The sequence below is a fragment of the Fibroporia radiculosa genome (assembly GCF_000313525.1).
Source record: "Fibroporia radiculosa TFFH 294 genomic supercontigs, scaffold8, whole genome shotgun sequence".
In the NCBI taxonomy this organism is placed as follows: Eukaryota; Fungi; Basidiomycota; class Agaricomycetes; order Polyporales; family Fibroporiaceae; genus Fibroporia; species Fibroporia radiculosa.
Window position 1 is genome coordinate 1 of NW_012133163.1, and position 17441 is coordinate 17441.

The 17441-nt window shown below is 53.3% G+C and overlaps 6 protein-coding genes across 6 annotated transcripts; 3 read left to right on the forward strand and 3 right to left on the reverse strand.

Annotated features, from left to right (window-relative positions):
* Positions 1-100: 100 nt before the first annotated feature.
* On the forward strand, positions 101-592 carry FIBRA_00001 (uncharacterized protein; the record flags this gene model as incomplete). Its single annotated transcript, XM_012321901.1, has 2 exons — positions 101-303; positions 355-592. The coding sequence occupies 2 exons, from the start codon at positions 101-103 to the stop codon at positions 590-592; spliced, it is 441 nt and encodes a 146-aa protein (XP_012177291.1).
* A 700-nt stretch (positions 593-1292) lies between these two features.
* On the reverse strand, positions 1293-2768 carry FIBRA_00002 (uncharacterized protein; the record flags this gene model as incomplete). The annotated part of the gene is made up of 1 exon (XM_012321902.1): positions 1293-2768. One exon carries the CDS (start codon positions 2766-2768, stop codon positions 1293-1295), a length of 1476 nt encoding a protein of 491 aa, XP_012177292.1.
* Positions 2769-3584: 816 nt separating this feature from the next.
* Positions 3585-5313, forward strand: FIBRA_00003 (uncharacterized protein; the record flags this gene model as incomplete). The annotated part of the gene is made up of 5 exons (XM_012321903.1): positions 3585-3711; positions 3772-4404; positions 4465-4718; positions 4788-5081; positions 5143-5313. The coding sequence occupies 5 exons, from the start codon at positions 3585-3587 to the stop codon at positions 5311-5313; spliced, it is 1479 nt and encodes a 492-aa protein (XP_012177293.1).
* Positions 5314-5864: 551 nt separating this feature from the next.
* FIBRA_00004 (uncharacterized protein) lies at positions 5865-9304 on the reverse strand (the record flags this gene model as incomplete). The annotated part of the gene is made up of 4 exons (XM_012321904.1): positions 5865-7914; positions 7972-8374; positions 8439-8599; positions 8649-9304. 4 exons carry the CDS (start codon positions 9302-9304, stop codon positions 5865-5867), a joined length of 3270 nt encoding a protein of 1089 aa, XP_012177294.1.
* Positions 9305-11448: 2144 nt separating this feature from the next.
* Positions 11449-14646, forward strand: FIBRA_00005 (uncharacterized protein; the record flags this gene model as incomplete). The annotated part of the gene is made up of 3 exons (XM_012321905.1): positions 11449-11867; positions 11980-12305; positions 12398-14646. 3 exons carry the CDS (start codon positions 11449-11451, stop codon positions 14644-14646), a joined length of 2994 nt encoding a protein of 997 aa, XP_012177295.1.
* Positions 14647-15044: 398 nt separating this feature from the next.
* Positions 15045-16679, reverse strand: FIBRA_00006 (uncharacterized protein; the record flags this gene model as incomplete). Its single annotated transcript, XM_012321906.1, has 6 exons — positions 15045-15408; positions 15462-15669; positions 15727-15783; positions 15837-16069; positions 16148-16250; positions 16301-16679. 6 exons carry the CDS (start codon positions 16677-16679, stop codon positions 15045-15047), a joined length of 1344 nt encoding a protein of 447 aa, XP_012177296.1.
* Positions 16680-17441: the final 762 nt, after the last annotated feature.

Genomic DNA, 17441 nt, shown 5'->3' on the forward strand with positions numbered 1-17441 from the left:
TTCACCTTCTCGACGGGACCACCATTGTAGATGTAGGAGGGGGCATAGGTGCGTTTTGCCTCATACGATCAAACATCTATCTCAACTACATGAAGGTTCTATGTCTCTTGAGCTTGCAAGGAAGCTTCCGAACGCGAAATTCATTGTGCAGGACATCGACCACGTACTCCAACAAGCACCAGCCGTGTGGTCACAAGAATTACCAGAAGCTGTCCAGATGGGACACGTCCAGTTCATGCCCCACGACTTCTTTACTGCCCAGCCCGTCAGGGGAGCAGAGGCGTACCTCTTGCGGTACATCTTGTACGTTTTGGGAGACGAGGTCTCTGTCGTCAGCTGATATACCCCCTTCAGACATATCTGGTCAGATGAGAACTGCGTCACCATCCTGAAGCACCTCAAGGACGCCATGGGCCCCACATCGCGGATCCTGATCGCAGACCATGTCCTACATTCGACAGCAGAATCGGGACAACTCAAGTCGGCTCCGGCGCCTCTCCCTGTGAATTACGGCGTCGCCCACATATATAACAACATGCACGACCTCAATATTATGTCGGTTATGAATGGAATGGAGCGTACACCTGACTAGCTACATGCGCTGGCGGAACGCGCGGGGCTCATTGTTACGAAAATTTGGGAGTGTAGAGGCTCTATGTGCATCACTGAGATGAAACTTCTTGGGGACCTCTAGGAAGAGAAAGGACCAAAGATGGAACGCTGCCGAGGATTTCGATGATAGAATGTAAGCGTTTGCCGTGGACTCAAAGTGTGTGACGGTGGCATGTAATCTACACGAATTGCGAAATGGTATTCCATATCAGGAGAGCATTCAGATGGATATTTCTATTGCAATAAGTCAATGCAGCGAGAATTCATGTCGTTGGGGACGTCACATAGGTGAGTGCACGCTCACTCCGACTAGGTCCCAATTCAGAATTCACCATGAAGACCGAGTTACTATCTCCCTTTCCATGCTGCCTGGCACTAAACGAGCCGGGAGTAAGCCGCGTACCGACATTCTCAGCGTTTATGCATGATCCCGTAGCTCAAAGTCATCATGTACAGACCTTCGATGTTGATGGGCAGACCTATAATTAGCCTGCTGCAGCTCGTATATGTGCATACATACCTCGATATCGGGCTTCCGTCGCCAGGTTATCTGTTCCCGACGACCCTCAGCCGATATAAGGAATTCTGCACAGGGCAGATAAGGCTTTATGATACAGGCCATTGCGCGAACTACAAAAATGAATGCAAGCCACGCTTTTGCTTGGGTCTTCTAACATGTATCATGCTCCCTCCCTCCTGTCTCCCCACACCGTTTCAGGTAGCAGCGTGGCCAGTGCCAGTGCCATTAGCGTAAGGCACCCCAGGAGCACGTACACCAGCATCCCGTAGAGGTAATGGTGTTCCACGTCCACCGACAGCGAGAACGCCGCGTTTGCCAGCGCTGGGCCCACCGCCCGCGCGACAGACACGCTCATCTGCGCGAGCCCGTTCACCGCCCCGAGCGACGCCCTGTTCGGCGCCGACGCCGTGATGTATATGAACGCGCTACCATAGCAGAAGTTCAGCGCGACCGACACGATGGTCTGCACCGCGAGCAGCGTCCACAGTACCGTACCACCCCCTCCCATCCGCGCAATGTGATTCATGAGCGGGCAGAGCGCGATGACAGGCAGCGCGCAGGCGAGCCCGGCGACATAGACACGCTTGGGGCCCCACCACTCGGTCAGTCGGGAGAACAGCAGGAGTTGCAGCACCCCCGCCGCGAACCCGTATGCGGAGAGGAGCGTCCCAATCGTCTGGGGTGAGAGTGCAAGCCCACCGAGCGCAACTGGGGTGGAGAGGTAGACAGGGAGAACAGTGCGGTAGCTGAGGTCCATGAGCGCGAGTAGGGCATAACTGCCCCCAGATATGACGACTCGCGGCGTCAGGAGAGCCCGGAGTGGAAGGGGTTCTCCAGTCGCTGGATGCGACGGCGCAGGAACGAAAGGCTGAGGGTCGCCGGGGAAATGAAGTGGTTGGCCCGTGCGCAGTTTGAGGACGCGCAGGATGGACACGGGCGCTGTGACGGTCTCTTTGAGGAAGACAAGGGTAATCAGGAACGCGACAATAGAGAACGTAGCGGGCATGGCACACGCGAGGAAATACGGGTGTGTCTTGAGGAACTCGACGTTACCAAAAACGCTCGGAAAGCGCTCGTGAGGATGCGCGAGCAGCCCACCAACCATCGGGCCCAGGGTGCTGCCCGTCATCCATGCGATGGGTAGATACGCGTATGCCTGTGCGATGTTCGTCGAATCTGTAATTTCTGCCATCATACTCTTGAGCACGCCGACGTTCCCGTTCAACGCGCCGTTCAAACACCGGCTCACGACAAGTGCCCAGAACGTCCGCGCGAGCCCGAAGCAGTACATAGACAGCGCCAGTCCGAGTAGCCCCGTCATAATGACGGGCTTCCGTCCGACGCGGTCAGACAGGCGGCTCCAGGAGAGGACTGTCAAGGCCTGCGTGGCAGAGAAGAGAGAGTACATAAGGCCGACGTAGTATCCGACTTTGGCCTCGTCCCCCCCGGTGATCCCAACGCTGCGGATGAGATCGGGCGCAAAGGGCGCGATGACATGTATGGTGAAGGGCTCGGCGAGGTGGAGAAAAAGCAGTATATATAATTGCCCACGCGGAAGAGGTGTCCGAGCGGATTTTGGATGGTCTGTGCCATGTAGCAGGGCAGTCTCCTCGTCGCCAGGATCGGAGGAGGTCATGAGTAAAGCAACGAATTATTTACAACGTCGTCTCGCGGACGGATAGTATCGAAACACTGTGTTGCTTGCTAACGAATGGGCAGGGTTACTGGCTACATTACTATAAATTCAAACCATTGGCAGCTGGGATGAGAATGTTAGACTTACCGTAGATCAAAATCAACAGCACGACCTCCACAGCACGACAAAGGAAAAAGGGAAGAAGGCGGACACGGGCGAGCTTACCGTGGTCATGAGCAAGTAGTAAGTAGTACCCGGCTCACCGGGCGAACGATTCAACACAGATGGCAGTGTTCGGCGTCTGAGACAATCTGAGTATTCCCAGCTCACACCCGCAGTTATTCCAGTCGTTATAATTTTTCGCAGGTTCGATGGGTTTGGTGGTCCAATTCGCAGTAGGTGACGAATGTCTACGAGCGCAGAATTCGCAGAATGCGATCCAAGCCATGTATATAGCAGCGTTCAAGTAACAAGATGACAAACCACAATAAGTGCGATAAGCATTTGAATGAGCGGATAAGTAGACTTACCCGTTCGGATAAGTGAACTCAAGTCTAGACAATTCTTCGTATTGCTTGTTCCTCATACAGGCTGGCATTACGTGCGATCTTATCGTCCATGCCTGGCGAGTGGGGCTAGAGTCGATGGTCAACAAGTATGCTTGGTGAGTCTGACGACATCTCTCTGATTGTCTGATATCGAATGCCCACTACATATAAGTACAGGCCAGAGAACACCTCGGGGGCGATAGATGGACTCACTCGGGCCGAGAATTTTCGAGCTTGCGGGTCTATAATCCGTCCTAAAACCTGAGTGATGGGTGTGTTCTCCTCACAGCCCGAGCAGCCCCAAGTCATGACAACATCACCGGTCAAACCCAAGGTGATCATCGTTGGAGCGGGAATCTTTGGTCTTAGCACAGCGTATTATCTCGCAGAAGATGGTGCGTTCTGATTTTCAACTCGACGATCCCGGTAACGCTACTTAAAGGGAGCTCGAACAGGTTACAACATTACAATCTTTGACCAGCACGCGTACGACTCTGGCGACGGGTACAAACTCAACCCAGGATCCACTGCCGCATCAGTAGACGAGAATAAGATATTTCGCGCATCGTACGGAGATGAGCTGCACTATCAGCGGCTGGCCTATGAAGCCCGTGAGATTTGGAAGAAATGGAGCGCAGAACTAGGGGATGGAAAGGAACTATTCGTCGAGTCTGGGATGCTGCGCGTGCAGCACTCGACGCAGCTCGACGCGCTCGAGTGCCAGACGCTTGCGAACATGAAGGCAGAGGGATTACGCGATACTCAGTATGTGCTGACGAATGAGGAGGACGTGCGCCGGGCGACTAAGAATGGATGGGCGCATAAACTGCTGAAGTTCGCAATACCGGATGGCAAGGATGTCACTTTTGAGGCGGTCTTAGATTCAACTGCGGGCTACGTCTACCCGAGTAAAGCTTGCGCATATCTGGCTGACAAGTTGCGCAAGAAGGGAGCAGAATTTATCGAAGGTCCCGACAAAGGTGTCTTCGTTTCTTTTCAAGTCGAAGGCTCGGGACCGTCTAGACGAATCACGGGTATCGTCACAAAAGACGGCAATGAACATTTCGCTGACCTTGTCATAATGGCCTGTATGTCTGTTCGTATTATCCAACACCATCTATCCCCGTACTAATCTGTGGCCCTTGTAGGTGGTTCAGCGACGCCCATGTTGGTTCCAGAGGTCAGTCGAGTGCTAGAGGCAACTGCGGGGAGTGTCATTACGATCCATCTCCCTCCCCGAGAAGAAGCACCCCAGCTCTGGGATAAATATTCGCAGGAGCAGTGGCCAGTTATCATCGGCCATGACCCTGATCCAGAAGGGAGGACGGTAGGGAGTCGAAGTATATACTCTTTCCCCCGGACAGAGGATGGGTTGATAAAGATAGGCTATCGCGTGACGAAGGTGCGCATATATCACACACATCGTCAAAGGTTCTCAGATGATGAACCTGGGTTGTTACCGATACCATAGTATACCAACTACGTCAAACTACCAGAGTTTTCACGCCCGATATCGGTCCCCTTGCGGCCGGGCCTCGACGATACGTCAATACCGCTCAAATCAATTGAAGGCATCAAGACCTTTGTATCGACATTCCTCCCCGACCTCGCCGCTCTGCCCGTCGCCGTCACACGATTGTGCTTCTATACAGACTCAGTCGATAACTCGTTCCTCATAGATTATCTGCCTGACTACAATGATTCCCTCTTTATTTGCACGGGCGGAAGCGGCCACGGAGCCAAGTTTACGCCAATCCTAGGCAAGGTGAACCATACAGTCTTTATAGTCCAGAGCCAAGTATGCGCCCGCTAACGATAACCCTCAGCATGTCCGCGATGTCGTCCAGAAGAAGCCAAAAACGGACCTGACGTACCGCTGGCGTTGGCGTCCGGAGCTGCCTCTTGGCAACGGTCTCGAGGAGGGGCCTGATGGGCCAAGGACTCTGGATAAGCAGAAGAGGGCATCACCGGAAGATCTAAAAAGAGCCGGCTGGTAACGAATTTGCAGGGAGCTTATTTTGCATCAATTGACTTGTGGTAATGGGTGGATCTCGCCCTACGTTCTCTTATTCTGTGTGGCTAGACATTTGGCAGCACATTCTGCACAATGCACCGCCGTAGCCGCGTGATCGGTAGCCTGTCTCTCAAGTCTTTCATCTATAGCTCTTAGAATGGCCTGGCCACCTTGCTAATACGTTGGCCAAGCAATCTTGATGCCGAATCCCAATTGTCCAGTCCTGAACGAGCTTCTGAGACATGCACATTCAAGACAGTATTGATTATTGAAAAGCATAAGCACAGGCAAGCAGTTCACTTGGGAGGTCATACAAAAGGTGTCGCACAAGGGTTAAGCGTTAGGCGTTAAGATGACGTCGGAAAGGGGTCGAGTAATGCAAGGGCACAGTTGGTCTATGAATGGAAAACAATGTGGCACAAATAGTAGTAGTTATAAACACGAGAATAACTGATAGCATTTCCATAGTCTGAGTTACCAGAGCGTCCAGTACGTGCGATCGTCCGCGAACTTCAACGCGAACGTAAGGTTCAATCACACGGGTCGCAGAGCACCCCCGGGGTACTGCTCCATCCCACCCCAGCTCGAGGGCGTCTCCCTCGAGCTATCCGTCCTGCCTTCGATAGTCGCGGGTGCAGTCACGTACGACTGGTTTGCGGTGCTGATATCCGGCTGGCTGTCGCTCGCCACTGGCAGTCGGCCAGGTATTGGCACTCCAATCCGCTCTGTAGCCTCCATCAACGTGCTGTGTTCCGAGAGGCGCTCTGACGGAGCATGGGTGGACGGAGCATCTGCAGACAGCGTCGACGGCATCGGGCGCAGTCGCGGCGAGCCTTCGATCACGCTGATCTCGGGCACAGGCTCAAGCGGTGGTACATCTAGGGACGCTGCAGACTCCTTAGCTCGCTGCTCGGCCTCCTCTGCGCGCCACTGATCCCGCAGCGGGTGACCAAACGTATGGTTTTCGGGACTGCTGAGGACAGCGTCCGACGCGGACGAGTCAAAGGGCGAGTCGGACAAGCGCACCATCGAATTTGCCCGCGAGCGCACGAGATCCACAGAGGACCTCGATGCGGCACCAATTGATTGGATGAGCGACTGTGCCCTCGACCGCGCGGACTCTGACCGCGAGGTGGATGAGTTCGTGCGGGACCGCGAATTTGATCGTGATCCGGATCCCGTGGTGGAGCGCGAGCGCGAGCCTTGTGCCCGGCGATGCGAGACACCGCTCCCCCGCCGTCGCAAATTAGCCAGAGACGTTCTGGGGCTTGGTCCTGCAGAAAGCAAACCGACGCTGTCGTGTTGCTCCGCCTCTTCGATTGACCCTTCTGCTTCTGGAACGTCCATGAGGGAGTCGTCATGTCCGAGGTCCGCATCAGAATCGAAAACGGGGGGAGGGACGGGACCGAAAGTCATTGAAGACTCTGTCACCACGCTTTGTGTGCGTGTACGTGCACGAGGCCGACCCGCAGGGTAATTATTTGGGCTAGGTGAACCGGGAGATGATGGGACCGCGGGTACAGTCCCTGCCCTAGCCCTACGATGTACTTGCGGATGTCTTGGCGGCATGGGGATAACACTTCCGCTGAAGCTGGACGACAATGGGCTGGGTGCATTGGAGCTGCCATTGGACATCGGTGAGTCTGATGACTCTCTATTGCCCGTCGACTGGGTCGAGCGCGAGAGGTATGTGGACTGCGACATCACCGAGTGCGACTGAGTCGAACGGGACTGTGTGGAGTGGGGCGTAGAATGCGTGCCCGGTGACATATGTGATGCTGATGATGCACTTCCACGCGTTGGTCTGCGGAATTGGAAGGGATATCTCGACACTATCGGTCTCCCAAGACTGGACATCGAACCAGATGTTCGTCTATCTGATCGCTCTTCACTTTCCTCTGCTTCCTCCTCCTCATCTTCCTCTTCCTCTTCCTCTTCCTCCTCCTCATCTTCACCTGCACTCTGAATCGGGACTTCCCTCTCTTCCTCGGGGTCTGGCGACGGTGGGAATGGGACGCTCTCTTCTGAAGAGACCTGTGCACCATATCCAGTGAATGGATAGGGGAGCTGCATCAGAGGGCCAGAAGGACCCGCACCCAGCTTTTCTCTGGAGCGTATGACAGCAGGAGGCTGCTCCACATCCAAGAGCTCCGGTGCAGACTTGCTCTCCACCACTTTCTCGACCTCGACTTCGACCTCGCCTTCATTACCCTCATCCGGGACCAAAGGGCTCTCAAATAGCTCGCCTGACAGGATACCACGCCGGGCAGGGTGGTAGCCGGAGGGCAAGCCGACGGCCGCAAATACGCGCTCCATGCCCTCGATCGGGACGGACGGTTCGCGCGAGTCCGCACCCTTGTTCACACCGGGACTAGAACGCCGGACCTTGATAGTGAGGCAGAAATCGTGCGCATCTTTGACGCGCAGCAATGTACATTCCTTCCAAGACCAGGGTAATGCGTCCATGTCCGAAATGTTGTCGCCGACCGCTACAAGCGTCTTCTCCACATCCTCCTCTTCCCAGCGATATCGTGGCCCGCACAAGCCGGCACAGCCTTGTCCACTAGAGATCCATAAGCCAATCCTGTGGGTTCAAGTCAGTGCCACAGATCTTAGCAGGTATCAAGATGATCAGACGCACATGCTCAAGAGAAGAACAAGGATCCGCCATGCTGTCCAGGCAGCATTTGCGATGAGCACACCGCGGGCGTAGTTTGTCAGCGTCCCATCCGACGCACGGAAGAACGTCCCATCTCGTGGGCTGATGCCTGCATCTGTGAGAGCAATAGCGCCTGGTTGCGCTGTCCAAAATTCCAGCAGGAGTGCGAGGGAGAGTGCCGCACGCGGCAGGAGGAGGGCGACTGTCGGCCAGTTTTGAGAGTAATAGAAGGCGGTTTCAGCAAGGCCGTCCCGGAGGGCACCGTGTTCGCCGGTGAAGGCAGATAGACGAATGTGGTACATGAAGCAGAAATTAGTGTAAGAGCTCATGGAGACGAAGTTGAAAGCAGGCGAAGAAAGATAGATTGGGAACATTAATGGCCGTTCTGGCCGATTCCAACGTCAGCTTTTTTCTGTCGCAAAGGTGAGGTTCGACAAGAGAATACTTACTGACTCTCCATCGGCGGTAGAAGGAATATATCAGCTCGTATACAATAAAAACTACAAAGATCCAGGTGAACCAGCAGGCGACGTACGCGGCCGCGCCCAGAGCCCAATTCCTTCCAGAGCCAGGCACACCAGGCGCGACAGGGTTCGGGTACTTGGCCACCCTGTGTACAATCAGTATATGCAGGTCATCAGCATGACTGTAGTACTCACAAGATGAGAATGAATACAGCATTGAAATCGAAGAATGTTTGGAGAGGAATGTGGAAGAGTACAAATAAAGGGAACAACAAGAATAGCAGACGCTTTTTCCAAGAGGGACTTCGCAAAATTTCCGGATGAAGTCCAGTAGACCTAAACTTGGGTCTTGGAAATGGGGCACCCAGCCCAGAAGACAGAAGGGTCGGTGTTAGTCCGGCGCTCGTAGCGCGAGACCAGACGCGGGCATGGGAGGGTCCTGAAAATGCGCGCGACTGCTCCGTCGGCTGACGCGTCCTCGATTCCTTCTCCGCCTGTGACGAGTCTTGTAGGCTGACGATGCGTACAGATCGTGGCGTCGGCTTCCTCCCACCTATAAATGGTTCGCTGCTGGGTCCAGCCTCGGTGAACATTCCTGCTACGGACGACTGTAGAGTCGAGCGCGGCGCAGGCGGTGGGGGACGTTTTGGAAGCCAAGATGGATATCCCTCCGAGCTTGAGGACACCCCGAGCGGAGAATGCGGCGATGGTGACGGACGCACAGAAACGACGGAGGCCTCCTGGTTTGGCGCTGTGCTGTCAGGGCGCGGGCGCGAGCTGGAACGTGTAGTTGTGGATCGTGGTGAGGGATCTTCAGACGATGGAACAGTCGAATCGTACTGTCGTGACATATTCGTAGATTAAGCAAGAATATCATGCAACGGGAGTAGAGTAGCCGAGAGGGCAAAAAGTCCAAATGGGCGAGTCCGGTGGGTGAAGAGATTAGATGGGTGTCACAGACGGCAACGCGAGCACAGCACGTCGAGCTGAACGCAAGCTCGGAGGGGTCGCTGCTGCTGAGGCCTTGAATGCGCGAGCCTCGTGTCGGATGACGGTGGGCTGCCTCGTGGAGGGCGCGAGCGAGAGGAAAGCACGCGCAGGACCTGGAGATCAACCACTCACCAAATTGGGCACAAGAAATACAGCCGGTGGCGCGCTCCGGAAAGCTCCGCAACCCGAAATGTCTCCGCGAGCTCCTGGCTTCTGCTGTTTCAGCAGTGCGCGCGAGATGTCGAACGAACGTCGGTAATGAGCGTGGGCAGTCAACGAACCCAGAAAACGAAAACACGGAACGAACGAGGACTTGATGGTAGTCGGTGAAAAAGGTGCGAGTGCTCTCAGAAGATTCCTCTCACTACTGTTCGGTTTGCACGTGTTGCCATGTCGATGTCCTCGAATTACAATATCATTGTGGGTCCGCAGTCATAAAAACCGCTGGGCGTGGCATCTCCGGTTGAGCAAAACTTGATCGTCCAGTTGGTGTCAGGTGAGCAGACAGACACTTCTTTGACGATGGGTCTACACTCACCATGCATGTCTGTAGAAGTTTTGCATTATATCCGGGCCTGTCGATAGCAAATGCAATTTCTGAGGATCTTGAGCTTGAGCGGCGAGACATCCGATAGGATGAGCCTACTGCCCAACGGCTATTTACCAAGCGAGATATCTACGTTCTCGAGGTTTTCAGCCGAGAACTTTACACAAGATCCTACAATGGAAAAACTACATACCTCCTTGTCCAAATGCGTTAGTAAGAACTACGATTGACTCAGAGTGCGTACTGTCTTCATGTCCGCTAACACGCTTGCTATCTAATGTTAATGCTAGAGGAGACCCAGGGTACACCGCTGCGCTATACTGTACCTGGTAGTGAATTGCTGCTGGTATTTCACGCACCACTATATGCTGTCTTCATACTTCCCAACACGAAGTTAGTATTGGCTCTCTGCAGGATACACAAGCGCAAGCTCTGGGATCACGGGGCCTCAGCAGTCTTGTCGGTGAGTCGTCTTGGTTAGATTGCAGGTGATCTTCCGGTGTATATGGTTCAGCACATTTCATATGAAGTCGTAATAACGAATAAAGGACGCGTATAACTGTCCAGAGGCACGCGTATGGCGAGGTTGTCATTGAACTGTGAATGCAAGAGGGCTCCTGTGGCGACGCGGTCATGTGACCGCGTCTCTCTAGATCGTTCCAACTTTGTGTTTTCGCCACCTCGCAAGGTATCCTTGAACCTCAACCTGCCATTTCTCATTACAGATGCAGCTTCGCACCACGTTGTTGTGCCAAACTGATGTTGATTACAACCAGTCCGATTAATTGAGCCGTTGTAGGCGATGAAGAATTCCTAGCCTGTCACGATACTAGTCAGTGTGAGGCTAGGTGTGTACATCACATTAGTACTTTGTTGGAATTTATGAATGCTGATGTGGATGGCGGTTTGAGAAAACACGTATCTCTCTGGAAATTTTCCGGTTTTCATGGTTCAACATCAATTCTAGCTCGTAACGTGAGGTAGCACTTGAAGATGAGTCTAACGGTCTTTGAACTTATCTGAGAGTCAGACAGAGAATTCGGTTGCAGAATGATGTCATTGGTCACGCGCACGCCCGCTGTCAAAGCCTGCAATTCTGAGTCGGTGACTCGAATGCGAAAGGATGCCATTAGCAGCGGGTGTTTGCAACGGTCCTCTGGTCCTCCTGTACATAGTGTATAGAGATACGACTGGCTAGGATCTGCGAACAATGCTGAATGTCCATTGTAGCGCATATTCTTTTTCCTAGCGCCGTTTGATGCGGTAGCGTTGTTTATTTGTACATCTCGTTTATAGTCCTCGAGGGCATGGCCCTATGTAGACTATAGCTCTCAATAGTCTAATTAATGTAACGAGTAGGCTAGCTGCGGTAGCGTTTACTTCTAAAACTCCCCAGCGAATCGCGATAATTGATGAGTTTGTGGGCGTCGGGAATCTCCATATTAGGAAATATATCACATGATCAGATCGTCACCCGAGGTTGCGGCGCTGGAGCCTGACCGCACGTCCTACTTGCTGCTCACCGTCTGCCCTTGTCTACTCGGCTCCGCCCTCCCTGTACGACTTTACCGCATGGTTCACCGACCAACGGACTCTCGGCTTCTAACAAATCTCCTCTCACACGAGAAAGACTATTCAAAGCAGCTCGCTCACCTCCTCGAGCATTCCCAAGTGTCCTTAGGAGCATTTTCCGCGTTCGCGGCAGCATCGGCGCCTCCACTCTCACAGGTCATAATCGCAGTGGGCGGTGTGCTTGCTAGCGCGGATGATGCACTGCGCAAGTATGCCGCGTCGCTCGAAGAATGGCAGAACCAACTGAAGGCCCTAAAAGATTTGGAGGATGAGGTGGGGAATATCATGCGTGACCGAGAAATTTTGTACGTGTATAGTCATTTTCGACAACACTGTCTGTGTTGCAAGATGGCCTGGCTTTACCTGTTGCGTCGTCAAAGCATATGCATGTAGCCATCTGACATAGTAACCCCTTAGCGTAACTCGACTACTCAAGGCATCTAAACAGCAGAAACCCACACGCGACTCCATCCTCAGTCCTTCTGGCTCCACGTCATCTCTTAGCTTTTCTAAATCTGAAGTGACAGTTGGTCCGAAGCTGTCTGCTGCGCAGACAGAGCTACAAGCATGCGAAGCACATTTAGCGATGAAGGAACATGAACTGGACAATATGCGAATTGCTGCAATTCGGACTGGGCTTCAGGAACGTTGTAGGGCAATGGTCGAGTGTGGGTGGACGTGGGGTGAGCTAGGCAAGAATGGGCTCCGTGCACTTGACACCTCACAGCTCCTGAATGGTCACGGTGCGTACTGCCTTCAAAAGAAATTGGGGATTTCATGAGTTTGCGACATTACTGTTGTGTTTCGGTTTAATGATTACTGCCCGTTGATATAGTTGTGGGGCGACTGATATTGAGCCTTGTCCCCACAGGTGCCCACTCATATCCGGCATCCCCTCCTTTTAAGCCCCTGCCTGTTCCCAATTCCGATTCTGGACATGCCTCATCTGATATATCTTCCTTAGCACCTTCGCAATCGGCGTCTCAGATTGCCACGATAGATCAAGGCTCCGCTCATGTCGATGTCAGCAAATGGGTCTATCAGCCACCAGACGTGTACTCTCCCCCACGCGTCCTCTCTCCGCTTTCGCTCCCGGAAAGTGTAACGCCAAATGGAAACCTGTCAACAAGTTGGAGGATATCTGAGGTCGAGGAAGAAGATGTAGAGGAGAGTAGCGACGACAATGAGGAAGATGTGGCTGCCATGGAGGTGCATGAGAACGAACGCTTTGCGCCCAAGAGCAAGGGCAGAGGTGAACGCAGGGCCGATGCAAACCAAGATCCGCAGAAATCCTTCTCAATACGTGCGTCGACAGGCACTGCTAGACACGTGCAGTTTCCCCCGCCGTCGCCAGTAACAGATAGCTCCTCTACCCAATCAAAGAAGAAGGAGCGGCACAGGAGCGGATCCATGACATTTTTCGGTCGCAGTATCGCGGCGTTATTTCACAAGGAGAAAGGTGCCCAGCAGGTTAATGATTCGCCAGGTGGGGGCCCTTCAGGCACGCGGTGGCAGACACGAACGGACAAACACCTAACGAAGCACGGTGATGATAGCTCCGACGATGAGGACGGACGCATAGCTCGTGCCCGGCTCGCTGAACAATATTCAACCTGGTCATATGGACCTTACAATGATATCCCACAGTCTCAATCGGTGTCGTTCGTCGGATCGCCATCAGCTTCTACTGCAAGTGTGCCCCACAGGCTGAAAAAGCGGCCCGCAAAACGCAATCTTGCTCGAGGCGGGTCTGGCGCACGCGGTGAGGAGGATAAAGGATGGGTGAGCGATGGTGTGGCAACATCTGGAGCTGTAGCGAGAACAGGTCGGCCTCCGTTGATCAAACCAGAGGCTGGGTCCTCTAGCACAATTAAGCCGGCTTTGAATGGTGATGCGGCAGCTGCCACTTCAGCCCAAGCAGTCTCACGGACTCCTGGAGGTGCTAAACTCTCATCTCCGCGCGGTACTGCGTCTGATGTGCAAGCGTCCCTATCGCGTAACTCTTCGACATCCAAACAATCTATCATGAACACGCCCCCTCCGCGAGCACATACGCGCAGTCCGGTAAATCCACCGACTTCGCCTCAGTCCCAACAACAAACCACTCCCCGTAGACGTACTGCCTCCCTTCATCTCTCTCCCTCTCCATCAGACGCCACTCCGACTAGTTTTACGAAGGGTCATAGGCGGGTTGGCTCCATATCATCTACGCATCGATCAGCTTTGACAAGAGACAATGATGGCCCGAGTCTCATGAGCATTGTTGAAGGAGTTGCAAAGCAGAACAGGGAGGCAGGGGCCAAGCAAGACCCAAATCGACTACTGATGGTCCCTAAGGCTCCTCCGCCTGTAAGTGTGAGCATCGAGCACGACGTAGATCGTCCGCCCGCTGCAAGCGCAGCTCCTGGGCCGTCTGCGTCAGCCTCCGACAGGGCAGTAACATCTTCAACGAGTCGCACACGGATGTCGGCATCGTCTTCTGCTCCGACGCTGCCAATCTCGGCCGCTGGCAGACCTCAGGCAAAGATGCCCCTGCGGTCGGCATTGAGGAACAGCCGTACGCCGTCACCTAACCCACCACCACCGGTAGTCGGATTATCAGTAGCGACGTCCCCTGCGGGTCCAAACGTGGCGGTCAACGGTACGAAGTCCGACGACGACACTGCATCCGTTTCGTCATACGAGACCGTAAACGAAGAGTTCACGGAAGAGCTGGAACCTATTCCCCCTCCTCCACCTCCCCCGAATGACAAACCACGCCCTATGGTCGGCAGCGACATGTCGCATTCTACAAGCTCTACGGCCCCGACTACCGCGCGGCGGAAGAGCGTACGGATGTCGTTGCCACCTACGTTCTCCGCCACGCCGCCCGCGATTGATGATGATGATGATAGGGGGAGGCTGCAGCCGTGGGTGTCCCGGACTCCCCGATCTGCGTCTTCGAGCCGTGCGGGCGAATGGACATCCAGGGTTCGGCCTCGAGAGGGCGAGGCGCGGGACGTTTGGCAGGATTCTAGCGATGACGACGATGAAGACTACCGCAGGGCGAGGCGATTGTTGTCACGAGTAGCGAAGGCGCTTTGAATTTTGAATATTCATTCTTTTGGCTCTGGACGTTTTCTGGTTCATGCAATTGGAAGTGGATTTATTTTGGCCTGGCACATAGTATATTGCGGACTGTAACAGATACAATATGATTTTTGATATTTTCTACGATAGCACCCATTATTCCTTCTCGTGTAGACATAGTGGTGGCCGACCGATCGACTCAAGATATATGTTGTACAAGTTTCGCGTTGCATGTCATATCTAAAAGAAGGCTAATCAGGCTTCAAGCCGGAACGTTTATTGATCCACTTGCGATACTGAGAAATGTAGTTTTGTTTAAATCGCTTGCAGTGAACAACGAGTGCCAAACGGACTCTAACTGTCATCATACATGAAGAATACTCACATCCTGACTTCGGAATCTACCCACGGGACTACAGTTTTGATCCTCTTCCTTCTTGGTAGTCCTCGGAAAGTCTCATCTCGGTAATACACATAGAACTACGACACTCCCAGATTCGTGCAATAACAAGGCCGGCGCGCTCCGCCAGCGCATGCCACTGGTCAGGCGTACGCTCCATTCCGTTCATGAGCGACATGATATTGAGGTCATGCATGTTGATGTACATATGGGCAACACCGTAATTTGCGGGGAGAGGTGCAGGAGCCGACTTGAGTAGCTCCGATTCTACCGTCGAGTGTAGGACATGGTCTGCAATCAAGATACGCGATCTATGGGACATGGCGTCCTTGAGGTGCTTCAGAATGGTGACGCAGCTCTCATCTGACCAAGCATGTCTGTAGAGGGGTTACATCAGCTGGTGGGAGCGATACCGTCGTCTAAGACGCACAAGATGTATCGCAGGAGGTATGTTTCTGCCCCCTTGACAGGTTGGGCAGTAAAGAAGTCGTGAGACATAAACTGGACACGACCCATCCGGACGGCTTCCGGTAGTTCTTGTGACCACACCGTTGATGCTTGTTGGAGTACGTGGTCGCTATCCTGCAGAATGAATCGCGTGCTCGGAAGCTTCTTTGCGAGCTCAAGAGACATTGAACCTTCATGAAGTTTAGATGAAGCTAAATGTTCGATCGCACAAAAAAAGGAAGATATACCTACACCCCCTCCTACGTCCACGATAGTAGTTCCGTCGAGGAGCTGAAAAGGATAGTCTAAGCTCAAACATTCAGCTGCAAACCTTGGAAACAAACGACTTCCGACATACCGACTAATATGGATGCTCTATTCAATTGCCCAAGCCCCACCATCGCGAGAGAAAATGTCTGCGATTCGAGACGACGCGTCTCCGCTCTCTCAGGCTGCAAATATTCAAATACTGTCAAGTCGGATTGGAATGCTTCCTGAAACGCAGTCTCGCGCTGTGAATATGAATGCGTCTTCACGGAATGCGTTAGAATAGCAGGCAATTTCCACGAGCCCGTGTAGCTCATTCCACCACTGTGTCACATGGTTAACATTCTACGGAGGAAGAGTAGAAAAGCAATTTCTTGCCTGAGAATGAGCCAGTTACGGAACGGATCGTTCCCAACAACCGCTTGGCTCGTGGAGCTATTAGCGAATCGGTTGGGCTTTACCTCAGCAAATATATGCAGAGAGCAGAGACAACGGAGTACGCGCACTGCCGGTGTATTCAGTACATGAACGAGATAGGCATCGCACAGCACTCACAAAGCTTTCCTGCGTTTATACCCGTGCGATGACTGATATCTTGGATGTCCATTCCTAAGCTTGGGTCCGCTTCGACGAGTATGTCGAATATCCTCGCTTCAGCGACGATATGCAGAGCACGGGCAGGAAGAAATGAGAGGGAAATCTCGCACAGCCGTTCTAGAGGGTCTTGTACTAAATCCGCGCACATGTCGCAAGCACCAAGGACGATGCGGCGCGCTTCGAACAATTCGTGTGAGGGAACTTGGCCAGTGACAGGGCCGGGGAGGTAGGGCTGGTCCTCTGCGTCCCATTGTTTGATAATGACCTCGGAAGCGTCCACAAGCATTCGAATGAGAGACCGAAGTGTCTCAGCCTTATTTGACGATCGGCGATTCATGACAGCAACTATTGGAATGAGGGGCTAGTCGGCGTTGGTGCGGCTCCCGGGGGTTAGACCTGCAACTTGTCTTAGATGCCAATTTAAGTACACGAACCCATGTAAGCCGCCAGGTTCGTCATGGAAGTCGATGTCGTAGTTTGGGACATATTCGCCTGCCTCGGTGTGAGTGAACGGAAGGTCCAAGCTAATGCACATGGTGTGATCCTTGCAAGTGGCGCACACTCTAGTCTCCCAAAGGAAAACTAAAACTTTGCTTCGACCTCCGCAAGCTATATCTGATCTTATCACTGTCCCTTCTCGTTCCGATCCATTCCTCATGGCAAAATCGAGCCCGGAGCTCCTCGGACCAGTGCTTAGATGAAGAAGCTCGGACACTATGTACGAGCCATATCAATGCGGCCGCCAATGGCATTCGCGGGGACATCGGTCATGAGGCCTGAGGCCTTGAGGCCTCGAGGTCAGTCCGATCACCAGTTCGGCCAGCTGTAGCATTCTCCTCGAGCGTTTCAACACTCAGGGTGAGCTGTTGTAGTAACGAGACCATGATTCTCCGTTTCTACGAGCGCCGCAGAAAACAATTGCACATACCGTCTGTGGCTATTAGTAGCACTGTGCGTTCGCCACGTACAGCGAACGCAGCCGCTCATGCTGCCTTGAATTGCCCTAAGCTGAGAAAGACAAATGAATGGATCCTCGAAAAAGATTCCACAATCGATATATAGTCACCTTATCATAATTTCGGTGTAGTATAGACGCCCG